Below are 18,370 nucleotides of genomic sequence, written 5' to 3' on the forward strand. Positions count from 1 at the left end.
ATTCGATCTGCTGCATGATGGGCCGCTGCTGCGTGCTCATTTTCCAGCCATCTCCGCGCGGCTCTCTCCCGTCGCCATTCCACCCCTCCGAATACGAATGGGCCGAGCCCATAGCTCTGCGCCGCCTCTCCCTCCGAAACACAAGAGGACTGCGCCACAAGCAGATTAGGCAGATTGCTCGCATGTTGCTTGCTGGTTCCTCATTCAATGCAGTTCTGTGAACAGCTTAATCGCTCGCGTTTGTTTTTGTTGGTTGTGTTGAAGTCGGTCCTGGCCATGTGGTTTCTCAACTTCGCTTGACTCGCCGCCGAAATGGAAGATGGCTGATCCGCCCGCTGATCATCAGCAATGCACAACGCTGCCGGTGAAAAGAAAGACGGCTATAGATTTCGACACTAATGTTGAATTCCAATGGCGGAGTCGGAGCAAGTTTTTCTGCTCGTTTCGGAGCAAGTTTGTTCCAATGGCAGAGTGAGGTTGGGAGTAAGGTGTTCCAATGAGAGAGTTGGAGGGGATTCAGAGCGGGAGTCACTCCGTGGAGCAGAAAAAGCTGCTCCGCCAAAATCGGTGGAGTGGACCGGAACTCTGCGTGACGTATTTCCTTTACCACGTTTGTCCGCTGGGAGGCGCCACCGGTCACGATTCGCGAGGAAGCAAAAGCTGCTGCACGCTTGGCGAGATATCCATTCCGCACTTTTAAAGAAACAACAGGTGAACGGCGCTGAAGAGACAGGTGACCGGTGCGGCGGTGCTGGGAGCAAACAGCGGAAGAAAATGACAACACGCAAGGTATCCTGGGTAACTCGGTGATAGAACTTCCGCTTCCGCCTTGCTCCGGCGGCGCAGGTTGTGTTCCATTCGCGGATCTGGAGGCGTTGTATGCGCCAGAGTCGAGTGCTCGCTCGCGGAGTCCGTCGGCTGCTCCGACTCCGCCATTGGAATTCAACATAAGTGCTTCTAACCAATTAGACGATCGTCGTGAACTTGCTTGCATCGGATAGTGACTACGGCAGCGATGATGCGGTAGGGCAGGCTGCCTCAACGTTGTCCTCGCAGGAGGCCCGGCATGATTCAGTCCCTCCGGGGCTTCGTTTTCGCAAGGAACCTTTTGCTGCACTACGTGGAGCACTTGGATGCCTTGGAGAAGGATGTCTGCAAGCTTCTCGTGCAAGCCAGTTAGAAGTACTACCGTATTTACTCGCATAATGATCGCACTCGCGTAATGATCGCACCCCGAACTTGCCGCAGCGATATGTCGTGTGCCAAGTCTGGCTAATAATGATTGCACTTACCATCTGTTGAATGCTACGCGAACGACTATTCAAGACGAACCAGGCGGTCTGCACGCACCAAACACTCTTAAGTAGATGCCTCATTTCATTACTTTCATCACTTTCCGCACTTCCATGACAAAGAGAGGTACAACCAAACTTTCCTTTATTATGTGTAGGCTTTATAATGGATGTGGTCAACAACAAAAAAGGCGCCTTTCGATTCTTCTCGTCTACACTCGTGGGCAAGCAACAAATCGCAAGCGGCAATGATAGTAGCCACGTTTACACTGATACGTTAAAAAGTGTACCTTATTCATACGCCAACGCTTGTAACACAGCTAAGATATTCACCCACCCTTAGCGCGAGGGTGCGGTATTAGGATAGTAGTGAAGACAAATGCCGCAGTTTCCGCAGCATGCCCGCCATGTGTTTCTACGTCACTGGCAGCTAAGCGCGCCCATTTGTTTCTGCCCCCTCAAAGTGGACATGGCTACGTTATTGCCGCAAACTTGCCGATATTAACAATATTATTCATTACTGATACGGAAAAAACTGTTTCAATGCATGTAATGTACTCACGAGAAGAAAAAAAAAATCGCTTTCGGCTTGCTCAGCCGGCCGCCATTGTTGTTTTGGTGTCCTGCACCCGCATCCCGCAGCAAACGGGGGACGAAAAAAATTTTTTTGCGCGGGAAATTTAACCCGCTTAATGACTGCACCCCTCAATTTGCGTCAATTTTTTCTGACAAAAAAGTGCGATCATTATGCGAGTAAATACGGTACGTGGCGAGTTGCTTGTAGTAATCTCTCCTCGGTGTTCCTTCTGGATTTCTCAAGCTGACACGCTGCTGCAGCAGCCTTCTTGCAATTTTTAAAAGGCCCCTTTTCGCACCACCAGAGTGATGCCTCGGCGGTGCTCGCATATCGCTTGCCACCCGTGACACTTCTTTGCAGTTGTTATAGCAGTGCCATTCTTTAATGCCGACAGCCGCAGCTTGTTATGTGCGATCGGAGTGCCCAGGAAACAGTTGAATGAGTGAACACAATCAGCAGCGAGGCCGAGGAAGGTGCTGGGGAGGGGCACTGGGGCCTCCCCACCATTTTCTCACGTCAGCTCTGCCATCCCCCTATTTTAATTTTTCGATCCAATCTAGTTATAACAATTATCAGTTCTAACAATGGAATTTTCGTGGCACTTGAATATTGTTTAAGTGGGTTCGACTGTATTTGCCGAATGCTAACACAGCGAAAATGAAAAATAGCGATCTGGAGAGAGCTAAATGGGCGACAGTACAAGAAGGGAGAGGTAGCTTTACAGGGGGGGGGTCTCTAGGAGATAGGTAGTGCGCAATGCTGTGAACACACTCCAGTTTAGATAGATTAGCTAGGCACCCTCAAACTGGAGCGACACGCAAGTGCACAACAAATGTCAGGCATTGTCGCTATTGCAAAGCATACCGTCACCACACTGAGAAACACACAGTGCAAGAACTGAACTGTCAGCTGCTAAGAACAGCGACGCGAGTCTATTACGATAAAGTACATAAAACTGAAACATACAATTGCTCTGTAGCCAGTTTGTATCGATAGAGTAGTCCCAAGTGCACCTTTTGAGTTATGGATAGGGCTGTTCTTACGAATACAGCTGTACCTGGGAACGGGTTTTGAAATTGTCTGCATCTAAAATTATGAACACCGTACAGAAATGAGACGGTGATTTACATGGGCTGACAATGTGCACATGTCGATAATGGCAGTCGACCCTTGCGCAAAGTCGGCGTTTGCACTGAATGCTTGTGGCATCTCTCGGGCGTCGGCTCCACTGCGCTTCTACTTGTGCCAGCGCTGTGATGCGTCCACTGCATGGACTGTGTGAAATGTTTCCACAGTGTCGCGTGCATGTTTCGTGACCAGAAGAAAAGTATTGGAAGACCCTGGTAGTACCAACCTTTGATTTGTGCCGCTTTTTCTTGGTTAGACACTCACCCTGGTTCCACTTCTACAATTCCAGCATATGGGGCTTCATTCCCGGTGGTATAGACCAATGGTTTAACTTTATTGGAAAAGTAACGACCACTGTTAGATGTGTAGCACGAACAAGAACCACATTACAAAGCAAGTTAAACTAGGAGCCCGTGTCTTGCCGCTGCTATATTGCATGCGAGACAGATGGCTCAACTGCATCGCATGCCTCCCGTCTGGACACCTTGAAGAGCATATTTTCCTCTTCGTTTTCTTCTTTTTTTTTTTTTCCTCGAATTGATGTGATGACAAATAAGGCGTTCTCAAAACGGTGCATTCTGCAATCGTCAGCAGTTATTTTGAAGTGCCGTACACCCTCTGTGGTTGCTCAGTGGCTATGGTGTTGGGCTGCTCAGCACGAGGTCGCGGGATCGAATCCTGCACATGGCGGCCACATTTTGATGGGGGCGAAATGCGAAAACACCTGTGTGCCTAGATGTAGGTGCACATTAAGGAAACCCGGGTGGTCGGAATTTCCGAAGTCCTCCACTACAGCGTGCCTCATAGTCGGAAAGTGATATCGGCACGTAAAACCCCATAATTTAATTTGAAGCGCCATATGCCAAGCCTCGCTATGCACACTGTGGTTGTGAACTGAAACTCCCACTAATGCAAGTGCAGATTTCTGACTATTTCAGCTCCCCTAATGTTCGACATTAAGCTGCTTTGAGATATAAATAACCATTTTATTTTTCACTGATTACTTTCTTTGTCTGTTTAGTGCTAGTAGAAAATTTGGTTTCAGAGCTACAAAAGTATTTTTGGTAGTTATGTGTTTATTTTTATACACCACGGCAGATACTATAGCGATGATCGGTTATTATGGTCAGATTTTTTGTTCTTGATATCGTTATAAGTGGGCTGCACTGTATAGGCAGGCCAAACTAAATGAGAAAAATAGTGTTGTATCCAAAAGGATGTTGTATTCAGATCTATTGTAGTGTGTGTGGACTGTATTTCAGTTTTGACTGTGCATGATAGGTATTTTGCCTAATCATGGAGGGAGAAACATTCTCCTAGGATGTAATTGGAGAATGGTTTGGATGACCCAACTTGTAGCAAAGCATGCAGGCAATTATGTGCCTTGATGCACATGGGCCAGCTGTCGGAATCGGCCATTCTCTGCCTACTTTGAAATCTGTCTCAACTTGATGCACAAGATTTTTGAAGAGAAATATCCCGTCAGACCTTGCTGCATATTTGCCTGCATTATACAATACGTATTCGGAAGTTTTCCAAACGTGTGCGAAAATGCCTGGCTGTAAGATGTGCTGCATGCTTGAGCGTTAATTGGTTGCATTCTGGGTGGCAGGCATGGAAGACGGTCAGAAGATTACATTCAGCGGCGAAGGTGACCAGGAACCTGGTTTGGAGCCTGGCGACATCATTGTGGTTCTCGATGAGCGGGAACATGATGTTTTCAAACGCAACCGCACAGACCTGATGATGCGCATGGACCTGACCCTGACCGAGGCACTCTGTGGCTTCCAGAAGGCTATCACCACCCTCGACAACAGGACACTGGTCATCACCAACCTGCCAGGTAAACATCTGGTTTTAGAATGAGTCAAAGCCTGTTATAGGGAAGTTGTACTTGTTAAGGGGGGAGGTGGGTCCTAAAAATTTTTTTCTTATTTTTGGGTGAATCTTTAATAAACTCCACAGCCTGTGGTAATTTTTCATGCTGATTTCAGATCTGTAATTAGATTTTTGATAGCTGTAGCAGTTCAAAAAATATTGAGGTCTGAAGTCAAATTAATTTCAAACTCGTTACGGGGCTTTTTGATGATTCTGTCTTGCTAAACCAAAAACTAAATGCATGACACCATTGCTAAAGGCCTACTGTAGGGGGTGATGCTATTTTTATTCATTTGGAAGCATTTTGCAGACAAGAAAACAATCTTGCATTTATTATGAACATTTTTTTCTAATTAGCAGCGATTACTATACCTGAATGTAATTTTCATGATGGTGCAAGAGTAATAAAAATAGCATCACCCCCCAGATCATTTCAATACGAATAAAATGATACCACCCTTGTCATTTTTGGCCAAAAACAACCCAGAAAAAACACCCGTAAGGCGGAGTACAGTGTGCAAAAACATCGAACTGAAATAAACGCATTTGAAGTTTCAAACACATGTAGCTTTTGCTGAAGTGAATCTACAGCAATACAAATGGCACCATTTTGAAGCTCTATGTTTTGTAAGAATGGCCATACTAAATGCGTGACTGCACACTCAAAATAATAGCACACTGGCCACTGAACTAGCACAAGAAACTTTATTAGGCACCATGCTCTACAAAGAGCATGGTGCCTGGGTTTCAAACCGAAGTGTAGAACTCTGTGTCGGCATGAATATAGTTCCAGTGTTGTACAGGCAGGCTGCCTGATTGATAGCAGTCTCTATTACAATCGGTGAGGCATTTTTTCATTTGGTAGAATTGACCATGTTACTGAATGAAGGCTCTGAGTGTAAGTAGCCTTCCAAGTCATCTTCACCTGACAGTGGGTGTGGAACTTAGGATCAGAGAGCCAGTGATAGATATGTGGCTGCTAGGTGCTTTCCAGAATTTTACTTTTGTATGATGCCTCGATCACTTCTGCAGCCAGGTGTGTGCCAGCCCAAGGGGCCTAGTGAACAGAGCTTATGATGAGGCTCTCTTTATGAAGGGGTGGTATGATAGATATTGTTACGAGCTATCGTGACAATATGATAACAGAGTGAACGCGCAATGCGCTTGGTTGCGAGTCCGAAGTGCCGATGTGCGAAATGCATAGCCGCAGATACAAGGAGCCGGCGCCTAGTCGCGGGCTCGAGGAGTCGACCCTCGATGCTCTTATTCGTGCAGTCCTACGTGCCGACGCGCCAAATTCCTAGCCGCGGGCTCGAGGAGTCGACCCTCGATGCGCTTATTCGCGCAGTCCTACGTGCCGACGCGCCAAATTCCTAGCCGTGGGCTCGAGAAATCGACACTCGATGCGCTTATTCGCGCAGTCGGAGGTGCCGATGCACAGAATGATTAGGTGAAGGTCTGAGAAGTCCGCGCGCGATGTGCATGATCGCCGAGTCGGAGACTCCCCGCGAAATGTTAAGCCGCGTTTCTGAGGATTACGTGCGCGATACGAATTTGTCACGAATTCGAAACGCCGACTGCTGAAAGGCTTAGCCGCATGTCCGAGGATTTCGCGCGCGAATCTTGGTCGCGAAGTCCGCGTCGCCGATGCTCGGAATGCTTAGCCGCGAGTCTGAAACGTCCACAAGCGTAAAGATCGGCCACGCTACTGCGATTTCCGCGTAGCGCCCGTTTTGACACGTCGAGATTACGGCGAGTGGAGACATCAAACTCTCGAGGTGCAAAGAGCCGAGCGGACGACGCGAGCGCCAGACCAATGGCGAACCGCGCTGGAGTCACGTGGCGGGCGCGGCCAATCGCATACTCCGGCACGACCCTCAATCATTTGTTTATTGTGCGCTTGTTTCTGTATGGAGGAGATCGCTGAAGCGGCAGATTTGAAGACGGAGAAATGCGCTTTCCAACGAGACCAAGATGGCGGCGCTCGGTTGCGCCGTTCCGGAGATATTGTGGCGTGAAAAACGCTGTTCTTTCTTGATTTCCGCGAGATTTTTCGCCACCTTGGCTGATGAAACGATTTTTTTAGAGCACTTCTAAGTGGTTTACAGTGATGATATTTGGGTATCAGATAGAAAAAAGGTTATAGAAACTGAAAATGTTATTTTCGAAAAATCGAATTTTTGGCCATTTTTCGCGATGTAAAACCCGCGTCCCCCCTTAAGGAGTTGCCAAAAAGAAACGCTAAGTTTAGACTGATGATGTGTGTTCTAACAGTCTAGTTATTTTAAGGGGAGACGCGGGTTTCATTACGCCGATTTTCATTAAAAGTCAGTTTTATGTTTTCGACTGTTTCAGCAAGGTTGATCCCTCCTCTTTCACATATAAAGAAATCGGAGCCGTAAATGATCGGGAAATTATAAATAAACTCGGTGAAAGCACTCTAGGTGGCGAGAAAAGGTGCAAATCTGGCCCATTTTTCAGCGCATGATGCGTCAAATCACAGCGTCGCAAGCCATTGGGCTTGTACAAGGCAGTAGGCCTACGCTTTTTCTCTCCGAGGTCGGCTTTGCCAGGTCACAATCTCCCTGGGAAGTAATAATAAAAACAACATTCCTCCGCCAAAACCAAGTGCTTTCGCGCAATTTTTAAATCGCGTGGTGCAATTCCGGCCACGCCATTGGCTGCTAGCGCGCGACGCAGCCACAGCTTGTCTGCTCTTCCTGCGACGCACAGCTCTCTTGACGTGTTCCCAGGCTTTCACGAATTTTTCTGCTCGTTTCGATGGATCCCGTGAAGAAACGCGATTTTCGATCTCGAAAGTATCGGGCGAAACTCAAGTTCAGGGGAACTCGACGCAAAGTCAAGCGGCGTGCAACGGAGACGTCCGCGGCATCTAGGCCTAACCTCGGTGACGGCAACGCTATCGACGGTTCAGAGCCGGCTGGCCGCTCAAGATTCGTTGACAGCGCTGACGAATTCGTCTGCGCATCAGAGAAAAAGTTGAGAATCTTCGACAATCAATATAGGAGGGGCGAGTAGACGGCATGTGCCTTTATCTGCGAGATCAGTGCCGCGAACACACTAGTGGGCGCCGCGGCATGTCCGGCATGCGGACTGCGCGACCTCTTTATCCGTGAGTTGGTCAAAAGGCGGAAAGGACTCGCGTTGTTTTTGGAGTTGTGTTGTAACAATGCAGCTTGTACCACGTCCGTTATCTCGTCAACGTATTCGTCGCGGCGTGCACCTCCCGCAGGCTACGCTAACGGTGGAGTGCGCCCTTCGGCCACCCCAAGAGAGTTTCGTGGTGAATATCAAGGCAGTGGTTGCGGCGTGCACAATTGGAGCTGGACACAATCAACTCGTCTGATTTTGTGCAGTTCTTGGTTTGCCAAAACCGATGCACCATAAATCATTCACTGTCATAACAAAGAAAGTGCACCTCGCTGCTACAAAAGCAGTGGCTGATAACTTGGGGTTGGGTCAGAAAGTACAGTCGACTCCCGTTAATACGAATACGAAGTTCACGGGGACTGCAAAAAACTTCGAATCAAATGAACTTTCAATTAAGCACAAAGCACAAAACCAGCACTTCATTGGTAGCGAAATCAAGTATTTTCCCTAAGAAAAATTGTCGGTCATCTTGCTCTGTTTCTTCTTGCCGAATCGCGCTGCTGAAAGCAAGTTCTGCAGGCTGTAGATGTGGCGGAACGCTTCTTCCGCGTTACCTTCAGCGGCAAGGAAGCGCTCCGCGAGAGCAAGGCCCGCAGCTGCATCGGCAGCCTTAGGTGGCGTGTCGTCTTCAATGTCATAGACTCTTTCCTGGGGCCGAATAATCTCCGCAATCTCTTCATCCGTTAGTGCACCGCACGTTTCGACCGCCTTGTCTACAGCGACGTAATCTTCAAAATTGACGTCCCCGAGAGCATCACCAAAATCAGTGCTGTCAAGCTCGCTTGTTGACGCTTCCTCCGATGAAATTGCAGAGGCATCCTCCGAAGAACCCGTCGCAAAACCGCAAGCCCTGAAGCAGTTTGCGATTGTTTCTTGCTTCACACGATCCCATGCTCGCACTAACATCTGAATGGCACTGAGCAGGCTCACCTCGTATTTTGCGGAATTATTCATGCACAAAATCATGCGCTCGAGGAGGTGCCGCCTGTACAGGACCTTAACATTCTCGATGATGCCTTGGTCCATTGGCTGCAAAACAGCTGTTGTGTTTGCAAGCACAAATGCGAGGCGTATTGCACTTAAGGCTGGCACATTCACGTGAGCACTGCAGTGATCCACAAGGAACAACACCTTGTGGTTCGAAGAAGCAAACTTGCGGTCCAATTTTGTTGTCCTGCTCTTCAAGATTTCGGCCGTCATCCACGCTTTCTTGTTCGACTCGTAGTCCACAGGCAGCGTCTTTATGCCTTAAGGGGGTACACTGCTCTTTGCGGCGAAACAATCGCGAAAAAATCGATTTGTTGAAAACGAAATTTTCGATATCTACAGCTAATATTCCTTTAATTCACCAAGTTTCGAATCTTGGGGAAGAGTATTTCGTCCGCAATATCAATTTATAACATCACTGTGAGCTGAATTCCGCGCAAAAACAGCCCTTTTTATCGCGGCGCGTAGCTCTTTCTCTACGCGCGCGATCGCAGCCATCTTGGTCTCGTTTGAAAGAGGAGCCTTCCTTCTTTAATTTCCCGCCAAAAGTGACTCCGTCGATACGCCAGTGACGTTGAAATCCGGTGAGAAAAAAAGCCCGAACGCGCGATCCGATTCGTTGACTAGCGCACTTGACCAAAAACGCGCGCTGTGGTTGGTTGCGCGAGGTTCCCATCGTCTGCTCCACTCCGCAGGCGACGCGACTGCGCATCTCGTAGGTTTGTTGGCACCATGCCCAGCGATGTCCGATCCACCGGGAAAGTTCGCCACGAGGCACAAGTTCGGCAAAAAGAAGCAATCAGCTTATAACTTTCAAAAGCGCTCCATTCCTTCTGAAAGCATCGAGAGTAGCTCGCCGCCAACCGCAAATGATGCCGAAACCGCGGACGATGCCGAAGTAGGCCTAGCCAGCTCACAAATGAGTGAATCGTTACGCACAGCGGCCGCGTTCGACGTGACACTGCAATGTTGCAGCGTGCGGATTTGTTGCAGAGGGAGATGAATGCTCAAAAAAGACTTCGAGTTCTTGCGTCAACGCCAGCAACAAAGCGGGTGTTGGATTTGCTCACTCGCGCCGATGGCGTTGCAGCCGCGCCAGTCGACGCTGAGGCAGGCTTCGCTTTCCTCAGTAGGACCCCGTGAGCGGACTGATGTCAAGTGCAAGGTGTGCAGCGGCAGCGTCGCAGTAGGCAAAAGCGAACGGTAATCTGGCCTCGCCATAAAGATCGTTATCACGTGCGCGTGTTGCGGCGATATCGCGTCGGCATAGAGCTCGACCCTCGTGAACAACCTCGCCGCGCGCGCGATGCAAGTCACCGGGAATCGGCGAACGGCGCTAAACGATGTTTTTGCCGCATTTGGGTGGCCGTGGTCAGAGCGACTACATTCCTGGTGGCTTTTAGCCACTTTCACTGCAAAGTAATACAAAATTATTTCTGTACTTTTGATTAAAAGTGAATGTATTCCTTTTTTCTCGTTTTCTCAAAACACAGACTTTTCACTTGTACACAATGTAGGGTCAGATTTTGGAATTTATGCTTCGAAAATTTTCAATTCTGCTTTAGATCAGACAGTAGGGTAGCCACAATTCGAACAGTAAAGATTGAATTGCTATAAAATTACTAATATTTGATATATCAAAATAGTATTCCTACCATTATGTTCTTTATGTTTTCTAGTACCCAGGCATGTGCCAATACGAATTTCGTAGCGCATTTTTTCCCCCTATTGTTTCTGCAAATTATGAACAATGAATTTCATTTATCTTCAGAACTAAATGGCCTATTGGAAAAATAATTACATATTTGAAATCAACACAAAAGTCTTAACAAGAATGGAAAGTTTCATGAATATTGATGGAAAACATCATGAACATTATTGGAATTAGTGTCCTCCTTAACGAAGCGAAAGTTTCATTCTTGCCTGGTTGGACCCTGTATCATCCTTGATCAATTTAGTATTCAAGCATTTGCCGTAATCACTATGAACATGTCGTGAAATGTTTTTCTCGTTTTCTGAAAACGACATTTTTGATGGTAGTGTAGTTTTGGAGTGACGATATCTCTGGTTCTACTCATCTTATTGCAATAATTCTTTTTTCATCAGAAAGGTGGACAAATTGGGAGTGTAGTAGGCCTAAAATGTGAACAAATATCGTTACAGAAATTTTGAAAAAGTAATAATTTCTCCAGGGTTTCACTAATGCCTTCTGCTTACAAAAGTTTGACATGCTGTAACTTCGGCATAAATCAGTTTAGAACATTCATTCTTGTAGCACTGCAACCTCTGATCATTCAACATCATTTTGATGTGCCAGTCTCCTTCATTAACAGCCAGCATTGTAGAGAGAACTTGCCTCCAAATTAGTCCATACAAATAAACATGAATTGCTTATATTTTGAAAAGTACTTGTTGCATGGGAAAACCAATTGAATATTTGAAATCAGCATGTCAAAATACATAAGTGATGGAAGTTTTATCACATTGTGGCCACAAATAAAAAATAACAATTTAAGTGGGGTGTCCCCCCTTAAAGCACCTCGGCTTGGCGGCTTCCCGATCACAAGTAAGCGACATCGTTCCGTGCCAGTCATGTTTGTCGCGATCAGAACCGACAACCCCTCCTTGCTGCGTTTGCCTCCAGCACAGTCGTCGTCCTTGAATGTCATGGTATTCTCTGGTAGAAGCCGATAGAAGAGTGCAGTCTCATCTGCATTGAAGATGTCTTCCGGTCTGTATTCGCCGAGATATTCACGCAGCTTTCCGTCCTTCCACGTGGCGCATGTTTCCTGATTAACGGATGCTTTTTCACCACACACGCTCTTAAAGACCAGGTCATGGCGATCTTTAAAGCGCGTCAGCCATCCATCTGATGAAACGAAGTCATCGATGCCCAACATTGTTGCAAGCGTTCGGGCTTTCATCGCAACAATGTCTCCGCTGAGAGGAAGTTTGTTGCTCCGGGCCTCCCTAATCCAAACCAGCAGAGCCTTCTCCAACTCTGGGTAAGCGCCGGTGCGCATTTGCTTCGGAGACGTCTTGAACTTGTCGTTCTCAAATGCATCCATTATTGTGCGCTTGTTCTTGATGTAGTTTGAGAGCGTGTTCGGCTTGATCCTGTGCTTCCGCGCTATGCCTTGTTTAGCGGCACCTCCCTTCTCAACTTCCTTCAAAACCTCGACTTTCGTTACCAGGTCGAGCGTGCGATAAGAGCCACGGTTTGCCATGGCTATCAACTGTGCGACTATGTACAGTAAATTCCGAAGCGTAGGATCACCCGCGAAACAACCTAGCCAACAAGCTACATGCACAAGGGCCCTCAACCAACACACGCCACAGCACACGCCTCGACATACGCTGCGTGCGCCGCACGCTGCAAGCCTAATCTTGCACAATCTCGCCACTGCCAGTATGCAGCGCTGCGTGCACCCATGGCATCCGCGTGGCCTCTGCGATCAGCTCCGGCGACGCGCGACAGCCGCTTCACCGACGGAGCTGATCGTAGAGGCTACGGCATCCGTAGCAATGAATAATCGCGCCGCTCCAAGAAGGGTGGCGTTGCGGACGGCTGCGGTGGCGAAGACACCAACGCGGAACACGGAGCTGTCGCAGCACTTGAAAAAATTGCACATTCTACCAAAGAATGACGGTCACCTCGAGGATTCCGGCTGAATATTAACTTCCAATTAAACAATATTACTAGATGAGGACTTCGAATTATTGAGCGATTCCTTCCATAGGATTACATGCAAAGCTGACGGGACCAGCACTTCACTTCTAATTAACCGAAAATTCCAATTGAGCGGCTTCGAATTATCGGGAGTCGACTGTAACAGCACAGGAAGTGGCTCAGCATGGTGCTCACAAAGACTCTGAGTGAGGGAACAACATACGGTGCAGGTGAATTCTAAAGTTGTGCACTGGATCTAGATACCCTGGCCTGCATTATGTGCAATTTTTATATAAATTTCAGTGCTACAACACAAAGAACTTTTATAATTTTCAAATGTTTTTCTCAGCTTCATATTTTTGGCCAAACATGGCATTTGTGCATGACATTTGATGGGCTTATTCTGGTCCAGTGAAGACCAAATTTGGTGTGCATGATCTAAGATGTGTGGAATGCACTTATTCAGTGCTACAACACAAATAAAGAACTTTTATAATTTTCAAATGTTTTTCTCAGCTTCATATTTTTGGCCAAACATGGCATTTGTGCATGACATTTGATGGGCTTATTCTTGTCCAGTGAAGACCAAATTTGGTGTGCATAATCTAAGATGTGTAGAATGCACTTATCTAGGTTTTAATGCAATCAGTTTATATTTAAGAATGGAAATGTTCAATACATTTGGGTACCAGCCACTGAAAGCGACGCACCAGTTTTGAAATTCTCTCAATGTCTCCTGTCAAGGGAATTGCATTATCTTGGTTATTAGCACTCGTTGGAGTGTTAAAGACAAGAAAAGCCATCTTGCACTGCTATATCATGCCAACTGCTAGGTCCAGTAGCTGCACAAACATGCACTGTTTCTCACTTATGCATGGCACTTAGAACATGTATCCTAAAACTAAAAACAGATTTGGAATGAGGATATCAAGCTATATATGTGGTACAATTTTCGTTTGCCTAGCATTAATATTAAAAAAGAAAAAAAAGGTTTCCGGGGAGCGTCTCCCCTTAATAGCACAGTAAAGCCTCGTTAATTCGGATTTCATGGTATCTAAAGAATGTTCGCATTAAGCAAATGCTGAATTATCGAGGGCATAAAGAAAACAAATGCTTGCTATGTCAACATGCTTTTATTTACTGCATGAATCGGCACTTTTTTTTTTCTATTTTGCACAAAAGCAGTGCGGAAGCTGCAATTCCTGTCATCTTGTGACTGTTTAGCGCTCGCAGTGGCGAAGACATAGTGACTTCCTTAACAGTGCAGCTGCGGCACGCGTCTTCATCCGAGACTCTTTTCGCTGTCGCACACATATTATTTTTTCTCCAAATGTTGCCAGGTCGCTGCCCATTGCGATGTAGACGGTGTTCATCCTCGACAGCTTTGCACTGAGTAAAAACGAAACTGTTTGCTGCAACCGGTGCGGACGAAACCACGGTTGTTATTGACGCTATCATGGATGGTGACTATGCAGTTATGAAGGCGCACAGCCAACACGATGCCATGCGCCAGAAATGCAAGGATGAAGGCTTCAAAGGCACAAATAGGCATGAAGCGCTCTGGCGTTGCTGTCAATCACGTACGCTTTCCACTGATGACTAAGGCGATTGCAAACTCTGCTGCTTCTTTTCGGTGGTCGCAGTACTTGCTCTATTGAGTCTAGTATTTGTGGTGCTTCGCCTTTGCCGAGCTCCGAGAGTTGTCCGAATTAACCTGTGTGAAGCCAAATATGTCTGAATGAATGAATTTCATTGCATTAGATAATACATGTGCCTGCAGGTACCAAAGGACGAGTCCGAATTATCTGATTTTCCAAATTAGCGAGGGTCAAATTAACGAGGTTTTACTGTATCAGTTAGTAGGTCAATAAAGGAGGCAGGCCACTAACAAATCAGTTCTGTTGAGGAAATAGCCAGCTTTTAGCTGCAGTGATTTGCAAAGCGTCCCTAGAGGAAAGCACAGCTGCCATATGCTACACCGTTCTGCCCTTGAGCAGGGGCCCACTCTTGTGATTGCGAAGTTGTCCGAGGCTGGCGCATCTGCTGCACAATGAATTGGCAAGTGGTAACAGCTGCTATAGGTTATGAGGGGTGTGAGAATATTCGAGGACGAACTGAATAGTGAACGTTCCAATAAATCAATTCACGAAGCTAATGTCTACTACTGTATTCAGTTTTTCGAATATACGATACTTTGGTTGATTGATGCCTTGGCCCATGCAGCCTTCCCATAGCGCACTGCCTATCAGTTCAAGGTTCATGCAGGTCATCAGAACTGATAAACATTTTCCATAAGAGACACAGACTGAGGGAATGGCATCAAAAGCCGTGCGTTAAGCACAATGGCATGTTGGAAGATTGGGCCAATTATAGCCACTGGAAGGCATGCAGACCATCGTTTTAGGACGCACGTGTTTATGCACACAAGTTCACCCATTTGTGCACAAAGTTCAGGGTTTTGCCTACATGCTAGCCTGAACATTCGCATGAACTTGCGAAGTGCTCGAGTATGGCTTGTGTATATTTTCCATGTAAATGCTGGTATCCTTTACAGCCGCTTATTATGTACTACAGCCTACGCTCATTATGACGGACCCGCGTACAACAGACTTTCAGATACAGTGCAGTCCACTTATAACGATACCACATATAACGATATATTGGTTATAATGATGGGTCGACATGAGAGTGTCATTTTATGCATTAGGTCCAATAGGAAAAAAACCATTTATAACGATAGGTTATTCACCGCATATCGGATATAATGATCAAAATTTTGCCGTCTGGGCGGCGTTTTCCGTGCCAAATAATCGTAACATTTGCGTTGCTTAGTTCCCTGAAACGAACGATGTCAAGACGAGGCGATATTTACCTCCGTAAGTTCGTATCTGCTGCCATTACCGCGCAGCACGCCACAAGATGGCGCTAGCGGCTTCATGCGCGTCGGCCACAGTCGCTCCGAGAGAGAGAGAGAGAGAGAAAAAAAAAAGCGACAAGCATAGTGGCGCGGTGGCGCCCGTCCCGCGTCTCTCTTTCGCGATAGCAGGCTGACGCCACCGAAGCAGCGTGCAACCAACGGTTCAACCCAGTTCGAAGATGGCGCCGACAAAGCGCAAAGCTGTGTCGCTTGACACGAAGATGGATATTTTGCAGGACTCTCGATGCGGCTTCAAGGTGAGCGCCCTTGTGAAGAAGTATGAGCTCGCCCAGTCAACGATATTAACCATCTTGAAAACCGGGAGCACCGCGATTGTGAAGGCAGGAGCTATCAGCGGCCATGCCGATCAGCGGAAAAGGGGTTAGAGACCCTTTGTACGCCAATGTTGAAGAGGTGCTTTACTAGTGGTTCATCACCAATTGCTTCAAAAAGGCGGGCTTTGTGCGTAAGGATGAACTTCCCCAACCCACTGAGACCAACACGGTGGAAACCGCTGACATAACCGAGCTCTGGGAGCTCGTTCCTACTGGGGACACAGGTGGTGCTTCGAAGGAGTTTTTGACTGCAGACAGTGCTGTCTTGTTTTGCGTTGGGGTCACTTAGGATGCGATCGCCGAAGATGTGCTGTCTCGACAGACTGCAAAGTTGTGCGACGGTGGTGATGGCAGCAGCGACAGTGACGAGATTGGCAGTGGCTCCTTGACCCCGACCTCGATGTTCACACAAAGTGCACTGTCGTCGATCGACTCCTTAATTGATTTTATGCATGCTAAAGGATTGCCGCCAGTGTTCGCGAAGCAGCTGGAATCCATGCACACCGCGGTTGTGAAGCTGAAGCTGCCGCAAAAGCAAGTGCAGATTTCGGACTATTTCGGCGCGCCTAACCCTTTTCAGGGCCTACTTTCTACATCATCTATTCTTTAGAACAAGTAGCAAACTCGAAGCTGCAAAAATGTCGTTTTTTTTTTTTTTTTTTAATAACTGAAGTCCAGATATAGCGATCATCGGTTATAACGATCATATTTCTCGTCTTGATATCGTTATAAGTGGACTGCACTGTACAACAAAGCATATTTCAACCTTAGTTTGGTCTGCCTATTTTATTAATGCAACGAAGTGTGCTTTTAACGGACCGTGCTACAAAAAACTAACGACTACAGCGGACGAAATTAGCGGCAATTTTTGACGAAAATCGCTCGTATAAAACTGACTTTTGCTGTGTCAACACGGTCTGGCCACTGACTGGCGAGGGTCAGCCGACAATCGCGGCTTGATGTCTTGCGAGAGACCGAGGAAAGCAGGGCAAAGTGCGTAGTTTTCGGCGTGCGAGGTACGGGATAGGTGAGTGAAAGAGGAGGGATTGTACTCTGGCGGCTGCTGTTAACGGCGTGGCCGCACGGGAACCGTATCTTCAAAGCGATCTGCGATGTGGACCGAGTGCGCCCAATGCCGGTAGCTTGGTACGTGCTGTGCTTTTGACATTTAGTTTGTGTTGAAGTGAGACGGCACGAAGGTCAATTGGCTTGCTGCTGCTGCAGCACCACTTGCTTAATTTGCTATTGCAAAAGATGCTTTGCCTTTCGGGCAGCCATGCGGCTTTTCTTTATTTTTATTTTACTTTGGATGTTTGTCACTCACTCCTTTCAATAAACTTGTTAGACATTGCAACGAAAGTTTCGGAAGAATAGAGTATCTCATATTACGGACTTCGAATGAAACGGAAGTTTTTTGACGGATTATCAAGGTTCGTTGTCATGAGTTTACTGTAGTACTATAAGCTGGTACCATATTTACACGAATGTCATGTGCGGTTTTTTGAGAAGATGGGTCCGAAAGGTGCCTGGCGTTACAATTGGATGCAGAACCAAAACCGCCTTTGTGGCATTGGCAATAGTCTACCGTCCGAGCAGTCCGGTGCAGCCTCGTCATCGCAGGATAGCAACAGAGCATGTTTTCGTGGCGGTTGCTGAGGGTTCATTTTGTGCTCTACTACAATCTGGCGCCGTATTCTCAATATCACTTTCATGAGAATTCGTTCCTTTCAGTACCGGTTGCGCCCGTGTATATGGCCAGCAGTGTTATGTGGCACCATGCCAAGCTCACTATCTGTACATAGTACATGGAGCATGCTCAGCCGCATACTTTGACAAGTTCGATGCAGAGTCTAGTAAAACCGCATGAATACACACAAGAATTGCACGAGAGTACCACCCCTGTGTGTTTGATATCTGGCCAATCGAGTGCAAATGGCAACAATGACTCTCCTTTCATTATGAAAGCTCATTTAAAGAAAGTTTACAGTTTACGGTTAATTAGTGCATGTCTCATGTTTTTCTGTTCTTGAATGTGAGGGTGTGCTAGGTTTTTCTTTTATATATTGGGCGCTTGTTACATTCAGTGCACTTCTGATTTCTTGCTTTAAACCCGCGAAAGGTGAGTGCACATTGGGATCGTGTAAAAATACTGTATAAAACTGCACACTAACAGAAAGCGCGCAGGTTTAGTTAGGCTAAAATGAATTGTGTACTGTAGGCAATGTCGAATAACAACTGTTCTTGTGCACATCCAGCTTCCACAGCGCAACCTTGATTTTCCACTGCATAGCAAGGAGCAAGCACGTAAAAGATTGTTTGGCTGGCAACCCTGAAAACATTTTGTCGATTACCTTGGCATTGTTGCAGGGCACTCTGGTTGGTGGGATTTTTTTCTTTAAAAAGGCGCTTATTTTC

The 18,370-nt window shown here is 46.9% G+C and overlaps 1 protein-coding gene and 1 pseudogene across 1 annotated transcript in view; one reads left to right on the top strand and one right to left on the bottom strand.

The window, feature by feature from the left end:
- Droj2 (DnaJ heat shock protein family (Hsp40) member A4-like) overlaps positions 1–18,370 on the top strand; it is a 35,529-nt gene that overhangs the window by 13,381 nt on the left and 3,778 nt on the right. Inside the window, exon 5 of the mRNA XM_050180090.3 lies at positions 4,610–4,840. Coding sequence (XP_050036047.1) covers positions 4,610–4,840 — 231 coding nt within the window. The remainder of the gene's footprint in view (positions 1–4,609; positions 4,841–18,370) is intronic.
- Positions 11,545–18,370, bottom strand: LOC140218414 (tigger transposable element-derived protein 4-like; annotated as a pseudogene).

The sequence above is a fragment of the Dermacentor andersoni genome, chromosome 5, assembly GCF_023375885.2.
Source record: "Dermacentor andersoni chromosome 5, qqDerAnde1_hic_scaffold, whole genome shotgun sequence".
Lineage (NCBI taxonomy): Eukaryota > Metazoa > Arthropoda > Arachnida > Ixodida > Ixodidae > Dermacentor > Dermacentor andersoni.